The 20,126-nt window shown below is 35.7% G+C and overlaps 1 protein-coding gene across 3 annotated transcripts in view; it reads right to left on the bottom strand.

Moving 5' to 3' along the window:
• LOC149075141 (vam6/Vps39-like protein) overlaps window positions 1-20,126 on the bottom strand; it is a 196,220-nt gene that overhangs the window by 6,295 nt on the left and 169,799 nt on the right. For all 3 annotated transcript variants that reach the window (XM_089245724.1, XM_089245725.1, XM_089245726.1), the window contains 4 exons: window positions 17,300-17,345; window positions 16,859-17,020; window positions 6,888-7,022; window positions 2,111-2,202 (listed from right to left, as the gene is read on the bottom strand). In XM_089245724.1, the coding sequence (XP_089101850.1) occupies window positions 2,111-2,202; window positions 6,888-7,022; window positions 16,859-17,020; window positions 17,300-17,345 (435 nt within the window). The remainder of the gene's footprint in view (window positions 1-2,110; window positions 2,203-6,887; window positions 7,023-16,858; window positions 17,021-17,299; window positions 17,346-20,126) is intronic.

Raw genomic sequence — 20,126 nt, 5'->3', positions numbered from 1 at the left:
ACAGTTTGTCACTTTTCCAATCCTCCCAGTAATTGAAGAAAACCCGGGAAGAGAGCCGGGTATTTTTGCTTGCCTGTATACAGGGTGTCCTGTAAGTGCTAATGCCGCCTTTATCTCATCAACCGCCCATCTTAGAGATATAGTTTCAATTTAAAAAATGCTTAAAAGGCGTTTGAATAATATTCGCTGCACAAGCTGGACGAATGACATCACTAACAACAGAGAACAACAACTACGACGACAAAACCGAGAATAAAAATGTTCAACGCCAGCTGATGAACTGAATGCTTGCCTCAAATCATCAACACTCTGGCACGAAGCTAAAAAATTATCATTATCCACCAACATGCGAGTTCAACTGCAAAATGACTCAGCACTCTATCATTTTCACATCAGTTGATCAAACTTGGCAGTGGAAGAATTCCCGTAGACCCAAGCACTGGACTGATAACGTTCCCTAATGGAGTTTGCCAGTTCTTATATATATAAACTCGGTTCAAGAACTTGCAGACAAAGTCTTCCCAAACATTCAACAAAATCACCAAAACCATGAGTGGCTATGTGAGAAAGCGATTCTGGCATCGAAAAATGACAGCGTGAACAAGATCAACGGAAAAATCCTAAAAATTATTCCGGGAGACTCCACATCTTACAAATCGGTTGACACTGTCACAGACATGGCACAGACATTTAGTTCTGTATCCTGCAGAATTTCTAAACTCCTTTGGATATTCCGGATGTGCCACCACACAATTTGACCCTCAAAGTTGGAGCACTTATAATGCTTTTAAGAAATTTGGACACACCGAGACTCTGCAATGGTACCAGACTCTGCGTGAAGAAATTGCACAATTGCATCATTGAAGCAACGATTCTAACTGGATGTGACAAAGAAAAAGAAGGCGTCATTCCACGTATCCCAATTATCACCGAAGAAATGCCATTCACTTTCAAGCGATTACAGTTCCCGATTCCTTTAGCTTTAGCCATGACAATCAACAAAGCGCAAGGCCAGTCGTTAGCAGTGGCAGGTATCAACCTACTTGAGCCCTGTTTTTCACACGGACACCTTTTCGTCACCTGTTCGCATGTTGGTAATAGCAAAAATTTGTACATCTACACACCAGATGGGAAAAGAAAAAATATTGTGTATCCACAAGCGATTGCCTGAAGATTTTAATTAAAATATTTAAAAATAAAAGTAATTTTCACTTACTTGATGCAGAAATTTTTTTGATTAAGAAATAATTTATAAGCTATACATATATAAATTTTTTATGGGGCGGGCAACGTCGCCGGGTATCAGCTAGTGTATATATATATATATATATTCATTTTTATATTACTATATATTTATATATGACATGAATGTCGCTCTCCACTTGTTAATACAAGATATACAGAAGACTGGATGTTGTGAAGATATTTAGTATTTGAGATGTTAATTTTTTAAGGAAGGAAAAAATCGAGGGACCCGGGTTCGACTCCCGGTAGAGGCAGAGATGAGTTTTTTCCTTCCTTAAAAAATTAACATCTCAAATACTAAATATCTTCACAACATCCAGTCTTCTGTATATCTTGTATATATTTATACTTTTATATATTTATGTATTATATAAAAAGTATATGATTCCAAGAAATTATCACATTTTTGCTCCCAAAAAATCTTTTAAAAGTACCTCAAAATATACATATTCTAAACCCTGCACTATGCAGCAATTTTTGGAATACATAAACTAAGCTTAAAATAAAATTTCAACCTGAAAACAACACATTTTCTTCGAAAACAATTTTCCCAAAAAAAAACCCCATTTTTTCATAAAAAATCTAGCCAGAGGGAAGGGAAATCTACCCGGAGAAGAAATTTGACAACTTTGGTATAAAGTGCAATAAATATCATCAGGAACCCCAATTTCGGTCTCGCCCAGGATTTGCCTTCTTTTTCACCGATTATTACATTATTTTAGTATCAAAGTAAGAGTAATAGATGATTGAGAATTTATGTTGTATGGAGACTATGTTGTACAAACAAAGATATAATCAGCACCAACCGAAAAAACTAGTAAATAAGTTGGGTATCATATTTAGGACTTAAACTTATATTGCTTACCCTCTCCCAATTCTTTTCTGGCAAACTCTGCATAGGTCCACATCTGAGACTACCAACTTGAAAGACTGACAACGAATACATTGATGCTGCACCTTAACGTGATAACAAAAAAAAATAATTAAATACAAGGGATAAGCAAAATAGAATGAGAATAATTTTATTCACAACTATATTTGATCAAAGCATTTAAAGTTTTAAATAGGATTAATAGGATGGACCACAAGTTATTAATGCATTGTCAATCCACTGCTTCGACAAGGGGACAACCAGGGGCAGAAATATGGGGGGGGGGCAGCGTTAAAGGTGGAGCCAACTGATCTAATGTGCATATATATGAATTGACATTATCATCATCGTGCTACCCGTCCCCCAGACTTTCAAGTCTATCTCTGCCTATGGAGACACCAGTATTTTTTAATAAGGGACAATTCCACTATGTGGTGTCGCCGGGAGTTTTTTACAAATTGGGTTTTAACAAATGGAATATCTTACCCCCAGGGGTCTTGAATACTAACGCAATTGATACATTTAAAAAGAAATATAATAGACATAGTAGGATAAATAGAGAAGTTACCAAACCTAGATAAGACAACCATAATTTTTTTTACAACAGAGTACTTTTTTAATCAATTTTGGTTATAGCTGCTTTTACATTAAGTATTTTGGTTATATTTGACATCCACATTTTTTATGAGCATAATTTTTTCAGCCACCTCACTAGGCATTTTGCTGTTGTGGCCTTTGTATTTGTATATAAATTATTTAAAAGCTAGTTTCAGATGTGGAGCTCTCCTGCAAGGAAGCGAGTACACAGCATACACAATCTGAGCACTCAGCTGATTTCCAGGAGTCAACATAGGAAGGCTCCTGTTCACCTTTTACTCAGATATTTATTTATACAATATCGTTGACCCAAAGCCTATACAAGAGGACGTGGTACATTACACATATGCTTTGAAACATTAGACAAGAAATCGGAGATCGTGAGATAGTTAACAATAGTAGAGGGGAGTTTGTTCCATTCAACTATGGTATTGGGAAAGAAACTGAATTTAAAACAATCTGTAGATCCAAAAATAAGTTTCAATTTTTTGGGATGGTCAAGTCTATTGGAAACATAGGAAGGCCTAGACAAAATACCGGAAGTATCAAAATTTAAATTACCATGAATAATTTTGCAAAGCATGGCTAAGTGGGAGATAGCAAGTGGGTGGAGATTAAGTTCAAATTTGAGATTGGAAACTGAACTAAAAGATGACCAGCAGTCGTGGATAAAGCCGGTGGATTTATTTTGGATAGATTCAAGTTTGTCAATGTTACTAGAGGTGTGGGGTCCCAGACCTCAGTTGCATAAGAAAAAATGGGAGAAATATAAGTTTGGTAAGTTGAAAATTTGAGGGAAAGAGTTTTACTTGTAGCTCTCATGAAAACTGTTTTAGATAGGTTAATAGGCATGTGCCAACATGTGTGAGCACCAATCTGAGATGGAAACAAGATTACGTTGGAGAATTTCTTGATCAGATCTGTCATGAACTGCGTGGTAGATTACACAATCAGCAGCAAAAAATCTAGTGGTGCAGTTGAGGGTTTCAGGGAAGTTTAAGGAGTCTATTGTGCGGAACTTTATCATAGGCTTTAGAGAAATCCAAGATGATGATATCGGTTTGTACCTACTCGTCAATGGCTTTGGAAAGATCATGGATGAAAAGGGACAATTGGGATGTAGTAGAAAGGGATCGTCTGAAGCCATGTTGGTTGGGAAAGAAAAAGTTAATGGAGTCTAAATGAGCCTGGATTTCCTTTGCTATAACATGTTCGCAAATCTTACAACAGGATGGAAGCCAAATTGAATTCATTAGCAATATCTGAAGGAGACGAGACATTTTTATTTGAGATTTTGAGAGAAGTAGGTCCAACAGATTTAGGTCTGAGGAAGTTCCAAAATTTGGTAGGATTTGTTTTTAAGTAATTTGGTAAAGAGTGGGATAGGTACTTGGACTTTTGTGTAGAGATGAGGTTCTAGAGACTCCGAGTGGAAGTGGAAATTGAGGATTTGAGTGCATTAGATTTGTTGGATTTATATTTGAAGACGGCACACTAGATTTTCCTCTTAAGGTGAATGATGTTTCTGTTGATCTAAGGACTGTGGAGAAACTTAGCAGAAACTATTTTTGTCGGGACTGTAGCTACGCATTTGACTGTATTTGTCTATAATAAGTTTGAAAGTTGACCAAAGGATATGAACATCATTGGAGAGGGATATCGATAGAAAATCATTGAAATTGGAGCAAAGAATGGACTGCATTAAAGAAATTGGCCTTGCTAAAATTACATTTGGGAGCAAGTTTGTAAGGGATAGAGTTATGAAGAGAGAAATCAATAAATGGGATATTGTGATCTGAACAACCTTCGAAGGTGTAAGTATCAAGAATTTGAATTTGGTTAGAGGTGGCGATAAGATCGAGGGTGGAGCTGGAGTGAACATTAGTTCTTGTTGGTACTAAAATGTTTTGGACAAGATTAAATTTATAGAAGATGTCCAAGACTTTATTGTTGATTCGGTGGTTGCCAGACAGTGATTTCAGATTTTTCCAGTCGATTCTCAGGAGGTTCCAGTCTCCAGAGATAAGAAGAGAGAATGTGTATTAAGGAAACTTTCAAGGATTGATTCGAGTTGGACAAACAAGTGAAAATCGGAAGCTGGTGGTAAATATATAGAAAATAAGGCCAGTGGGAAACAGTTTGGTTGGCGCCATTTGGTCCCAACGATTTCTAGGTCAGAATCTAAACAAATTTCAGTAAGGGGGATAGAATTATTGAAAATAAATGTGAGCTGAGAGTTTCCGTCTTTTCGAAAAGCATTGAAACCAGGAGGTAAAATTTCAGAATTAAAGATTGTATTGTCTAACCCTGATTCTGTAACTGCAAGGAAGTGGGGATTATGACTTAGCAAGATTGATTCCAGAAAATCAACTTTATTTCTTAAACTTCTAGTGTTAATGGTTCCCAACTTAAAGACTTTATTTTTCAATTTAAGGGTTGGGTGAATGATGCGAGTGTTCCAGGAGAGAGTGGCCTAAGGGGGAGGGGCGTTGTGGTATGAGAGGAATGAGCAGGCAAAAGGGGTTACTACTAGATTGGATGTGGAAGATAGAGACAATATCGTTAGTAGTGGGATCCCAAACATATTTACAGTTATTGATAAAAGCAAAATTATGATAAAGTTTGACCTTCAGGTCCCTATCATGAAATTTTTGAGAAGCATTCCAGATTTTCCCACGAAGCTTGCGTATTTCGGATGAGAAGTCTTCCAAGATTGATATGTTACTATTTTTTAACTTAAAGGCATTTTTTAGACTAGAATGTCACTTTTAATTTTGAATTTGTTAAATTTGATGATGGAGAGTCTGCACCTGAGAGCTCTTTTAATAGGTGAAGGCATGTACAGCAAGTGCACTCATAAATGTCTGTTCTGAAGTAGGTGGAAGTAGTTTTGAAAAAAATTTCAAAAGGCGAGTTCTGGCATTGGGCCTATTTTGTGACAACGATCTATATCGCTAGGTAAAATGTTTAATTCAAGGAGGTCGGAGCAGCATTTAATGATTTTGGATTCCAGGGTGGAGGGGGACTCAAAATCAACTTCTTCAGGGATGTTATGAAATATCAGGTTGTCCGGTATGAAGGAAGCAAGTAAAAGGTAATCATTATTAATATGGATTGAAGTATTTCCTTTTATCCTTACCTTTTACTCCAAGCTTATCTTTTACTTTGACCCTTTTGCTGGTGAGAATTTCCTTCTTTTTATTAATACAGCCCACTGACTTAGGTTTCTTAACTGTCAATATGGTAGCAAAATCACTGGCATCAGAAGCTTCAATTTTATTTGAGGGGATAACCCAAGTTACACACAGTACTGTATGGTAATGTCTTTACGTTAAATACAGTACACATAGGATTTGTTGGGCAAGGTGGAGGCACATACAGCAATAACCCTCACAAATGTCTGTTCTCAAGCAGGTGGAAGTAGTTTTGAAAAAGATGCCAAAAGACGAGTTCTGGCATTGGGCTATTCCGGGAATGGAAGACCAGCTGGGATAAGTACATATGAGTTTATGGAATCATTAAAAAAAACATATTAAGCTAGACTCCAAGTAATGCAGTTTGTGAGCAGGGCTGAAACTAGGAGAAGGCAGGCCCAAAGCAGAATGTTTTATATTGTCCTGCAACGAGCACTCAGCTGACTGGAAATGTTATGCAGTGAAAATTAGAAAAAAATTATGGCACCACTGCATATAACAAGCATTAAACAAAAACGAACGTTACATTAGGTTCACAAAACGTACACACACACACATTCCGGCATGCATCAATTCGCTAGAAATTCCATAGAGGAATGTGTAGGGTTAAGTGGTGGTAGTAGTGAAAATTCCCATAACAGTGTTTTATAATTTTTTTTAAATGCTCCCAGATTGTTCTGCAGTAGCACTGATTGTGCTGTGACGTGTGTCACACATATTACAGCATATTCTGCTTTGGAGACAGCGGATAAGTGCTGGAGTAGAGAGAGTTCGGAATTAATTCTTTGTTTGCTGAAAATTAGGGAAAAGGGAGGAAGTAAAAATGAATGCTTCAATGAGCAGCATAATAAATCTTTTTCTCTAGTTGGAGCCTTGATTGTAGGCAAAAAAAAAAAAAAAAAATCATTTTCTAACTACCTCTTGCAGAAAGCTGAGATTGCGGATCTGAATATTAGCATAAAAATGAAATGTTCACTAACATGAAGGTTCTCTGTCGAAATCAAGGACTTGATCAACTTCACTTTGTGCATTTCGGTCTGGAAATTGTGTAGAACAGACTTCAAAAAATTCCTAATTTTACTAACAGGCACATCAGGTGGCAGAATAGTGATCACCTGAGTAGAAAAAGAAAAAAACAAAATTTAGGTATTTGGAGGTAAAGAATTTAATCAGTCATCTGGCTATGACAGAATAGCATATCATGCTGATTTTCAGCATAATTTAGAGAACTAATTATTAATTACTTCAGCTATTAAATTTTTTTTTTTTTTTTGTAGATGATTTTGAAAAAACAAAAGTAAAGAACATGATGAACTCAGTATCAATGTATTCGTAAAAAAAATTTTAATTGAAAAATATATTTTAACAGCTTTTAACTTCTAAAAGAGAGGAAAATAGAAATTGTCCAGATGACTGGTTAGTATTTCAATCAAGGAGGGAACAAAAAACATAGGATCAGAATTACATACATTATTCATAAGAAACGCACACTGCTATTTGCTTTACAGGTATACAGGGTGTTCATAATTTGTGTATAAAAAAATTTTGGAGGATGGTAGTGTTCATCTAGATAAACAATATTTATAATGGTACCTATAGTGGCAGTCCACTCAGACAGACAGAAAAGCTAAACTTAGAAGCACATCCAACGAACAAAAGTCCTCACTTCTGATGTCATATCTGCTCTGTCAGGAGAAGCCACACTTTTCCAGAACAAGCTGCCAATCATTCACCTTATGAAAATTTACATGATGGAGCCCCAGCACACTTTAGCACCACTGCCTGACATATGCCAAATGCAAAATATCTCGGACAACAGATTGGACCTATGGTGTTACCTCCACACTCACCAGACCTGAATCCACTACTACTACTACTAAACCCAGACATGCACCTCGTCCATGCACACCACATCCACTGGACTGCATGTGAGAGCATCGGTGCACGAGACACCTGTAGACTCTGTGAAAAATCTTGTCATAGAAATCTTTGTTGCAGTTGACAAAATCAGTACATTTAAAGCAGTGCTTCCAAAACTTATTCAGTCCATTGCCCTCTTTTCAAAAACAAAGTTTCTCATCACCCCCCTGGAAGAGAAAAAATTTGGAAGATGCAGTGACGAAATTTTGATTTTTTTTTGCATCAAAATACGTTCCTGCAACAGAGTAGTATAAAAAGAGTTGAAAATTGAAAAATAATTACAGTAAAGTTTCAAAAAATTACAGCAAACTTCATTACAAAACATAAAAAAATTAAATTTGTGAACTATAAAATTATAAACATATGCATATAGTTGCATTGATTGTGGTCAAAGTAATATTCACATCACACAAAAAATATCTATTAATATTCAAATTATTTAAAAAAAACTCACAAAACTACAATTGTTACTTAGTTTTAATAAAATTAATTTTATTACTAATAGATAATTTCTAATGGTGATGATTGTCGCTTGGTTTTACTATATATAAGCAGCATTCATTAATCATTCATTCTCAAATCCTCACAACTGAATATCTGTAGGTGATTTTGATTTTTTGTCAAAAGATTTATGACTGCATTGAAACGTCTCACCTGAAAAATTTTAAGTTACATTAGAACCTCTCAATAACGGACACTCATGGAACCGAAAATTTTTATTCTCCAATAATGGATAGTAACATTGACATAATTCAAAAAGTGTTTGGTAACTGGAGGTGTCCACTAAAAACGGGGAGTATCCGTTATGGGAGGTTTCACTGTATATCCCATAAACAGTAGGCACAGTATTTGCTTTTGCAACCACAAAAATTAATAGCCTCAAACTTCAGGCCCCCCCCCTTTAATGCTATCTGTTAATTTTTATTGTAACTGTGATAACTGTTATTGTTGGAGATTGAAAAAAAAAGTATTGAAAATTGTTATTTATATATTCAGTACAGATTATTTATTTCATTACAGATTGTCATGACTTCTTGGGAATACATGATGACCACGTTATATAAAAAAATAAATATAATTTTAACCTCCCTCCATGCCCCTCTCTATTGCCAACTGCACCTTACACATTCCTGAAACAATTTAAACTAGATTTCACATGTGTTATGTACTCCTATGAAATTGCATATCCGGAAATTTTATTTTATACAAAATTATTCCCACCAATGCATGTTGGACTTGAGTGTTCTACTTTGACATAGAGCATTAAATAAGGTGTTAATGAGTTGAGTTCAAATGAATGTGTGCATAAACCTTCATTGATGATAAAATTCAACCAATCCTCATTACTCAAGTTCACACAAAGCCACTTGCACCTGGCTTAATTAGAAATACACATATATTTAATGGAACTGATGTAAACTACTCTGTGGTTTCGATTTTATAATGACTGTCTTATAGAAATATGTGCACATGGCTATCCAATTAGAATTAGCGTTGTTGTAACACACTAAATATACCATCACATTCACACTCTCTGAAGCATGGGTCGGCAACCAAATTTACCTAGCAATCTACTGCTTTATGATTTTTACCCTTTGAAATGATCAGGGATGGGACACGAGTCTCAACTATCCAATTGTTTTTCTTTTGAACAATGGAACACTGCAAAAAAATATTCTAGTTTTATCTTTGGATTGTCAATAGGATTTTTACCAATCTTGTACATTTGCTTTATATAGCATTATTAAGCTTTATATAGCATAGTTTTATATTTTCTTTCTGAAGACATATTTAATCGGAGGAAACAATTTGAAAAACTAGAAATTACAAAGCTGCGGAAGAAAAAACTTGTGTTTACCACACGGCTGTTAATGGAATACAATAACGATTATACAGGAATTTCTGCAACCAAGGTCATGCTCCTGATAAACGACTGCCGATAAACGCAATGTAAACAAAGTCACGTCTTTACCAATTGCTTAAACGTGGTCACCAAGACCTTTTTTACAGCTGCTCGATGGTAATGACCATGGCTGTCCTCTATGGATATTTTCCCCCAACGACGACAGTAGTCACTGACGTCACGACAATGTCAAAGCTTGCATAAAATCTAATTTTCTGTCAAAATCTGGAGTCACCCGCCTAAATCTGGAGAGTTGGCAGGTCTGCTCATATAAGTGAAATTGGTAATTTAGTAAAATGTGAAACATAATAATTAATTTTGATTAGCAATAATAATAATTCCTAACAATATTTTTTATTTACAATTTTTCCCCCATTAATTTTTTTAAATATATTTCAGTATCCTATAAGATTGACTCAAGTCAAAGCAAAATGACAGAAATGACTTGGTTAGAAAAACAATTTTTGGCCAAGACAGTGCACTAGCAACCACAGAAAAAAAATTGTTTGTATTCAAATTAAAATTTTATATATATATATATAAATTTTTTTTTTCTTTTTGGATTTTTCCACAGTCTAACCTGCCAACTCTCTTCAACAATGTACATTAAATTATGAAGGTACGTACAATTTTTAAAAAATATGCTCCTTCGAGACCACTTTCACAAGCACAGTGTGCAAAATATGTAAATTACAAGTTCCGATGTAAATGAGTTAGTTGTGTTGTCATCCTTTGTTTAAACGGATTTGTTTATATTTTACTGTTCAATACTATAGTCCGTTTCAGGTTAACTTTGCAGTGAAGAGGAAGCTACGAGGGAACCGCATCACTCGTTGCTATGACAACGAAAGCCTCTTAACCAATGTATTGATGCGCAGCCTCGGTAAGGTATGGCTGATTCTCGCCAATTTCACAGAAAAAAATATTTTTTTCGCATAATGTAATGCTTGTAGAAAAAATTGCAGTCAGTTAGTAACAATTAGCTAATGAAAAAAAAAAAACCATCGTCGATACTTTCAGAAATTAAAGTGCGGTTTTTTAAATTTTTTTTCTTTTTTATTGAAAAGCATCTTAGTAACTCCCATTAACCCGGTTTTCACGTTTGAATTTGGGAATAGCCCCAAATAATAAAAATGAAAGGAAAAATTTAGAATTCTTTTACTCACTTTTCTTGCCGAAATTTCCGTCGCTCACCCACCCGAACGCATATACGTCGATGCCACTTGTTATCACTACAGTTTTAGTAATTTTTTACAGATTCCCATTCTATGGAATCCTGACTTGAAGTTGTAGAACTATCGGATTCTCAATTACTTATTAATTGTCGTTGCTCCAACATGTGTTCCATCAGGCCATCTGCAATCCAAAATTCCTCTTCTTTTCAATAACGTGCTTTATCCATTATTGCCAAAAAGAACGGAGAACGTTTTAGCGTGTCTGTCTCTGGTGAAAAGATACAACTGTCACAGAAGGAAAAAATACACCGCAAGCCTAAACCATTGTGGGTCTCTCTCTCTCTCTCTTGCTTATTTATATTTATCTGGAGAGACAACCTCTGTGTGTGTGTGCAAAAGAGACATTACTTATGTCAGCACCCTCCGCTATAGGCTATTGGAATTCAGAAACCACCCCTACCCACGAAACGGCAAGAAATAGATAATTAAAAAAAAAGGGGGGGGGGGTGCCTGGAACCGTAACCTAAACCCATAAAGAGAGCCTCTCAACGGTATCGGCGCTGTCGTGAAAGAGGGACTTTTCCTGTAATCTATGAGTGATATCTGAATTCGTTGGAGGTTATTTTTTGGAGAAAAAAAAACCTGATTAAATATTCGTCTGGGTGTGTAGGCCTATAACTACATGCAAAACTGAATGGAAAAGTGTATTGGAAAATTCAACAAAATGACGATATAATATATATATATAATTATACAACCAAAAAAAAAGCACGACAGTGATATTGGCGGGTAAAATTTCTTGGAAATCGCGCCAAAATGTTCTTGAGAACGAATATACATTGGTTCAAAACGGTATTTTTTCAGTATCTTTTTCGAAATCATAAAAAAATTTGAAATATTCTATATAAATGATCATCAGAAACCTCCGACGTATGGGAACTATATTTTGCGGCGAAGGAATACACTCTCTACCTTTCTCTCCACTGCAAAGTTAACCTGAAACAAACTATAGTGTAATTGTTTTTGAAAAACGAAGCACTTTCATTTCTAGCTCTTTGCAGAGTATTGTATACATTGTTTATGCCCCTGCATGCCCTAAAAATACTGAAAACAATGGAATGCTACTGGGTAGCATCAGAATCACAAAACGTAGAATAGGCTTATGTATCCAACTGCTTTGTAATGCAAACAGTTGTTTCACCTATACACAAAATGTGCACCCTAATTTTGAATGATGATTGCTAGTTACTGTCTAAGACCACGGAAAGTAAACAAAAAATTATTTTTTCCATCCAGACAGAGGTTTTTAATGAGTACTCTACTTGTTGAATCCTCAAACTAAGCAAATGAAAAATTAATAAACCAAATGGTCCGCATATGACCCCCCCCCCACCCCCCAAATAACCTTGAAAATGATACAATTTCTGCTTAGGCAGGATCATTAATTGCAATCTACAACATTTGTACTATTTGGCAATATATCGATGATTCCCTGCTCAATTAAAACCTATTATACAAATTTTGCAGATAGGATTTGGTAAAAAAAGTAGGACAAAACCAAGAAAGTAGGACAAAAACCAGAACATAGGAAAAAACTAAGAAAGTAGGGCAAAAGTAGGACGAGTGGGAGCCCTGTAAAAGTTGTGCTATCCCCACACTGATGCTGTTGAAGTGCTGAAATAATGTGGTTGCACAAATTACATTGCTGGCTAGGTACTGCATCATCTACTTGTACATTTTCTAGTATTTTTCTTCTGGAAAAGAAAATTCCATTGCTTCAGGAGTATCCATAGAAATTTGCACGTCATTCTAACCAGGGGGGTTCTTATTGTATAGTGTTTTGGAATTAGAACTTTAATTATAATCACCCTGTATATAGTTGATTAATTTTTATAGATCACTTACTACTGCATAGTAGAACGTCGATTAACTGGAGGTAATAGTGAAAATAAAAAAATATAAAAACTATTAATATTAAGCCAGGTGGTGACACACAATATTAGACATGCTTCTTCTTAAGGAAAGAAAATGTCTGAGGTGATGTAACTACTAGTATACTGGCATTTGTTCTTTAGAGGCTGCTGGTGTCTCTCTATTGGGTTATAAGATCACCTACCCCTAACACGATAGTGAAGTTACTACTGCTGCTGCCTCTGTGAAGAGGGCAGGGGAAAGCCTGTGAGATAATACACTACTACATTTGGATGCGTGATGCAATCCTCATTCATAAATTAGCTAAAATAGAGTATCAGAATGCAGCCCAAAGTTAGAAAATATGGTAAGAATGAGAAACTTCGGCTGCTGTATAGAATTTTAAGCAACTAAGATAATTAAATTATTTAAAAATACAGTAAAACCTCGATAAGTCGTCACCTCAAGTTGTCGAAAAACTATGACGGCTTAAGCGCAGTGACAAATTAAGTGGAGTTCCGTCAGTTTTAATGTGCGATGTTATGAAAATCGCATAAAAATTTAAAGTAATATGACATTTATTAAAGTATGAATCAAAATAACAATATTAATAAAATTTATAGATTGCGAAAGAAAAAATATAATAGCAATATTTTATCTTTTTAATCTCTTATTACTTAAATTATTGTGGTGAAATGTACTGTACACTTTGATTTATACTAGTAGTTTTTAATTTAGATTAACAGAGCAACTATTTGAATAAGTAGCTTTTCTTCATAACAGAAATCTCTATTGCACATTAATTTTACATATACATCAAATTTAATTTTAGTGTTTGAATTCTTCATCAGTAGTTCATGATACAACTACAAGGTAATCTCAAACACTTTTGACTTGGTGGAGAGGCCCTCGGCAGGGAAAAGTAAACAGACGACCTCAACTTGGGAAAGACTGTCTAATTTTTTTCAACAAAGATAATTTGTTTAAATTTCAAGCCCTAAATTAGTAGAGTCCATGCTTTCTGTGATTATTTATTATCCGTGCTCATTGCACTTTGACTTTAACTTGATTAATTTGATTCTTCGATTTACATAATTTTGGATTTCCTTGCACTATATGTAATCTTTGACACATCAATAAATTTTGGTTTTGCTGGAGATGCCCTGCCCCCCCCCCCCGCCCCCTTGGGGGGGGGCGAAGTGCTTGCATTGCTTCTTGTGAAAGAGCTTGGGTGTCTCGCGGTTTCTCCAGTTTCTCCAATGGAGCCCATGCAGAAATGATAACTAGCTTGAACAGTCCCCAACGTTTCAAAAACCTTAGTCGGCAAATGAACTTCCCCAGCATAACTTTTGTTACTTAAACTGTTCCATTTGGGTATATAGGATTTTATGGTGACTTTTAAGCATATGGCAATGCTGTTAACAAGTTCTTTTTTTAATGACAGCCATAAAAATAGTCTGTTCCTCTTTCTCAAACTTTTCATAGTGACGACTTAACCAAAATTAGCGATGAGTAAACGAGGGTTTAATAACATTGTGTTCTATGAGAGCTGGAAGGGTTTGAAGAAAAATGATGACTTAACCGGAGTGACAACTTAACGAGGTTTTACTGTATATATTTTTTTCAGGTTACTTTTATGATTTCAAAAGAAAAAAAAAACACTTATCCCATTTGAAGATATACCATTCGAATGTACCCCAAGAATAGAGAATGTGGCAGGAATGAAAAATTCTGGCTAATAACTAACCAATATTTCTAAAGGGAAATAAATATATTTATGCCACTTTTGTGATTTTTTAAGGGAAAAAAACAACTCGGATAAAACCAACATGGTTGAAACCAAACAATCCAAGGATGATGTCACTCTCCGCTATTCATACGAAGGTTTTAATAGCTGGCTGATGCGAACATATGTTTAGGAAAGAGAGAAAATTCAACTGCCCTTGCAAGGAATCGAACCCATGTCTTTTCACTTTCTGGGTGAACACCCTAGACCACTAGACTACAAACGTGATAAATATCTCAATCTTTCCTTGAATCTCGTGTGCACTGAACGGGACCATACATGGGCGGTCGGACCTAACTCATGTGTATGGATAGCGGAGAGTGACATCATCCTCGGATAAGTCGCCATCTGGTGGCAGTGTCCACAATTGTGAGCTTTGGCCTGAGTTAGGTCCAACTGTCCATGTACAGTTCAGTTCAATGTACACGAGCTCCAAGGAAAAACAGAGATATTTGTTGCCTTTGTAATCTAGCGGTCTAGGGCGTTTACCCGGAAAGTGAAAGGATGTGGATTTGATTCCCCATAAGGGCATTTGAATTTTCTCTCATTCCTAAACATATCCTTGCATCAACCAGCTGTTAAAACCTTCATATAAACCAAACAACCCTGCCAAAGACAATGTTATTACCACAGTTTCACATATGACTCAAGGTTTAGATACTGCTCTGAAGGTGTCAGTGTATGAACAATTATTACCAATAGGGATGTCAGTTTTATTAACCAAATACATAATTTAGCATGCACCAAAAGTGTATATTGAGGCACAATAAAGGATGCACACATGAAGGATAAAAATATCTAACTTGAATGTACGTACAACTTGTGGGAAAAAAAATTTGATTTTCCTCATTTTGCCCAAATAACCAGGGTTTTTTTAATAGAAACTAACTGGGCCGAGTTCTTTTTACAACCCTGCTTTGAGCATCTTATTTGAGTCGCTTGCTGATCTGCACAGGATTATTCAACTTATGATTTGTTATGTAATTTTTTTCTAAACAGTTTACTAACATCATGTATTTTGTTACAAGCAGTATATTTTCACAGTACATACAATATATTTTTTTAAATTAAACAAACAGCACAATAAACAAAACAGGCAAAAAAAAAAAAAAAAAAAATTTAAATAAACACTTTTCAACCCAAAGGGATCAAAGTGTTTGATCTTTGTTTGATCCCATGTTTCAATGTTTTGAGATGCCTGTATCTCAGTATAAAACAGAATATCAAGAAATAATCCATTTCAGACAGGTTTTCAGTTTATAAAGGTGCACATCAATGTATTAATCACTAATGGGATTACTAATCGCATCATGACTGGTTTTTGATAACAATAACTATATCCAAAACACATCATGTTTGCAATTACGGTGACCACATACATCTTGTTTTGTCAAATGGGATGTATGGGAAATGGAGCTGTTAAAACGGAACTGTTTTTCTTTCCCACATAATTAGTTGCAAAATGCTCAATTGCTCTTTTTTTTTTCATTCTAAAACGTACTCTTTTTTTCCCTTTAAGCTAAAATTCTGCACTTTTGTTATTCAGCTATTAAGAGATGTGGAAAAACTGCAAGCAAATTTTTTCCCTATGTTATTTGATAGTGATCCATTCTGTTCCTTGCAAAATTGATAATGATCCCCAAATGGTAGCATTATGCGGGATTCTAACAAGTGTCATCAACTATAGTAACAAAAACTAAGTTACAATCATTATAATGATAATAGTCATAATCACCATAATAATAATAATTGCTGAAAGTTTTTGTTTCGCACAGATGATGAACTTATTTGACTACAATTTCATCTGTGGTTTAAGGTCTCTAATGACTTTTGATAGAATCCTTCTTTCAGTAAAGTTGTAATGTTGAAACAATTGCAGTGATATTCAATTGTCACAGTACCCTGAGGTGTCTGACAACCACATATCCAAACACTAATCCATTCAAAATGCCATAGACTACAAAATTAATGAAAGCACACCCAGCTGCCCCAAGTCATCCAAAAGGGGGAAAAAAAAGCCTGAGTTCATTGTTGGTGAGATTGCATCATACACTCTGCAGAAATTATGCTTCTAAACAGTGACTAAAGATAGTTTTAGAAATTCTTGTATTATCCTCAATATCCTATTAATCATGTTTATATTTATCAAGTGAAACTGTGTTAAAATTAAAAAAAAAATGGAATGCTAATGGGGACGTAGAGTAATCATAAAATGGTGTTCATTACAGGTAAAACAAGGTAGGGAAAAAAACTTGCCTCACAAGGGTCAACAAAAGAAGAATATTTTGTCAACATTTCAAGGGCAAGCTCCAGATTATGTTGAGGAGGTGTTGAGTCATACATCACAGATGAGGATGGGGGACACAGTTCATGAACATCTGGAGTACACAGAAACAGTTTTACCAACAGCAAGTATACCTGAGGGCAACAAATGGAATCAATCATGAAATTTAAACTCAAGATCATGCACAAAAGGATTTTAATTTTAAATAAATGAAGGGAAAAAACTAAATCAAGGAAAATGTGAGGTAAATTATGTTTTATTGTAATTGTATCCACAAATAAGTTATCTTAAACATAAAAATACTTCCCTTTACCCATATATACTGTAATTTTATATATGTATATGTCTCGTTAAGGAGGGAAGATCTGGGGAGAAAAAAAAAAAATTAAAAAATATATTAATAATTAACTCACATCTCTGTCAGAGGCTTTATCCTTGTTATAGTGTCGAGAACAATATCTATCAAAGACAAATAGATATATTGTACAATACTAAAAAAATTATGAAGTTGGCAGATAAAAATTGATCATTCTCAAGAAGGAAAAGTCCCACAAACATGAAAATTTAGAGGTATATAATAGGGTAGATCAAAAAGTATAGGAAATTTTTTTTCTCGAAATTACTTTTGGTTGGGGTGAAAAAGTGTCTTGGATATATTAGTTTGCATAATTTTTTTTATTGAAAAAAATTTCCGATGCCCCAAACGCCCCAAAAACAGTTAAAAATTGACATTTTGATGAAAATTTATAAAGAATTTTTTTCGAAATTACTTATGGTGTGGGGTGGGAAAGCTGTGTCTTGGATATATATACAAATACAAATACAAATACAACGCCACAACAGGCAAAATGCCCAACGAGGTGGCTGATAAAAAGATGCCCATAAAAATATGGTTGACATATGTTTCAAAAATACAGCAACCCAATTAAAAATGCAATTAACACAAATTACAAACAATATATACACATGATAAAATATTATACGATGCCCATAAAGATTACTTATGGTTGTCTTATTCTAAGAATGGATAGCTTCTCGATTTACCCCAACATGTTTATCGTATTTCTTTTTAAACGTGTCAATTGTGTTACAATTTACTACCTCCGGGGGTAAGCTATTCCATTTATTAACAACCCTATTGGAGAAAAATTCCCTGCGACACCATAACCTTGCATTGTCCCTCACCAATCGATACTGGTGTCCCCTTGTAAAAGCAGTCGATTGGCGGTGTACTAAAAGTTCATGGTCCATCCTATCCATCCCATTGAAAATTTTGAACACTTCGATCATATCTCCTCGACACCTGCGTTCATCCAATGTAAACATATTCAAAAAATGAAGTCTTTCTTCATAACTCAAGCCCTGTGTGCCAATAAGGACACGCGTAGCTCTTCTCTGCACCCCTTCAACCAAGTCTATGTCCCTCTGTAGGTATGGTCTCCAAAACCTTACAGCATACTCCAGTCCAGGACGAACTAAGCCTCGAAAAAGAGGAAGAATGACTCTAGGAGAACGCGAAGAGACCTTTTTGAAAATGAGACCAAGCATTCTATTCGATTTTTTGACAACCGCTGAACAATGTTCAGAAAACTTAAGTCGCTCGTCAATGAGAATTCCCAAATCGGTGACTCTAGTTGCATCCGGGATAGTGACACCATTCAACTCGTAAGAGAACCGTTGGTTGTTCGAACCAAAATGAGCGACCATGCACTTATCTACGCTAAACGTCATGCTCCATTCATTTGCCCATGCTGCAATCTTGTTTAAGTTGGTCTGGAGCAACTCCCTATCGCTTTCATTCCCGATTACCCCCATTAGCTTCACATCATCTGCGAATTTGCTAGTAATTCCATCGATACCCTGATCGAGTTTATCGATAAAAAGTGAAAAAAGTATGGGGCCAAGGACACTTCCCTGAGGAACTCCACTTGTGACGTCTGTCCAACCAGAGAATTCCCCGTTCACCATAACTCGTTGCGACCTATCTCTTAACCACGATTCTATCCAATTCAGCAAGTTGCCCCCTATTCCAATCTCGTGTAAACGCTTCAAGAGTTTGCCATGTTGGACCCGATCGAATGCCTTCTGGAAATCAAGGTAAACAACGTCGACATTTTTGCTCTTACCCAAAGCCTTAGTCACGTAATCATAGAAGCAAAGGAGGTTAGTTACACATGACTTCCCCTTCCTGAACCCATGCTGATTATCCGACAATACATTATTCTCGTCTATCCACTTCACAAACTGCCTTTTGATGATAATTTCCAAAATTTTCGAGAGGGAGCTCGTCAAACTCACTGGACGATAATTAGACACCACTTCTCTACTACCCTTCTTAAATATCGGAACAACGTTAGCCAGTTTCCAATCTCTCGGGACGATACCCTCAGCAACACTACTCCTGTATATCTGTGCGACTGGCCCCAACAATTCATTAGCACCTTCCCTGAGAACCCTGGGATAGATATCATCTGGTCCTGGTGCTTTGCTTGCACATACATTTCTTAGAAGATTTAGGACCTCCACGTCTTCCACTTGAATATCGTTGAGCGTTTTATTACCCCATGCAACACCCGTATATCGAATATCATTATCTCCATTAAAAACCGACGCGAAAAAGTCATTGAAAGCACTACACATGCCTACATTGCTCTCTACTTTTGAGCCTCCTATCGAGAGGGGGCCAACTGTCCCCTTACATCCATTATTGACGTATCGAAAAAATGATTTTGGGTCAGAGCCAATGTTATCTGCCAACCTAGATTCAACTTGCTTTTTACTATCCCTTATCGCTTTCTTCAACAGTCTTCTTTTATCAGTAAACAATGATAGGTCACCTCGTCCACTTTTATACTCTCTGAATGCTCTTTTCTTTTCAAGATAAAGGTTCCGCACGCTATCCGTGAACCATAGAGGGTATGATGTACAAACACGCTTTTTTCGAACAAAGGGTATGACGTCGTGCAAAACAGAGGACAGCTTCGTACTAAATTCTTCCCATTGACTTACCACCCCTACTGATTCCAACCGGTCTTTGAAAACTTCCGCTAACCTTCTTCGCAAAACATCAAAGTTAGTTCTCCGAAAACAAGGAACCAATCTTTTGTTATCAACCTTACCCGAGGAAAAGTTACAGTGAAATCTGACGATACGATGATCACTGGAAGAAAACTCTTCCCCCACCGAAACATATATATATGTTGTATAATTTTTTTATTGAAATCCACTCATATCTTCTGG

The sequence above is a fragment of the Pholcus phalangioides genome, unplaced genomic scaffold (assembly GCF_987345545.1).
Source record: "Pholcus phalangioides strain wild (caught in Gottingen) unplaced genomic scaffold, Ppha-v1.0 ptg000016l_1, whole genome shotgun sequence".
Taxonomy (NCBI): Eukaryota; Metazoa; Arthropoda; class Arachnida; order Araneae; family Pholcidae; genus Pholcus; species Pholcus phalangioides.
The sequence above is the reverse complement of the archived record's forward strand: the minus strand, read 5'-3'. Positions and strand labels throughout refer to the sequence as shown.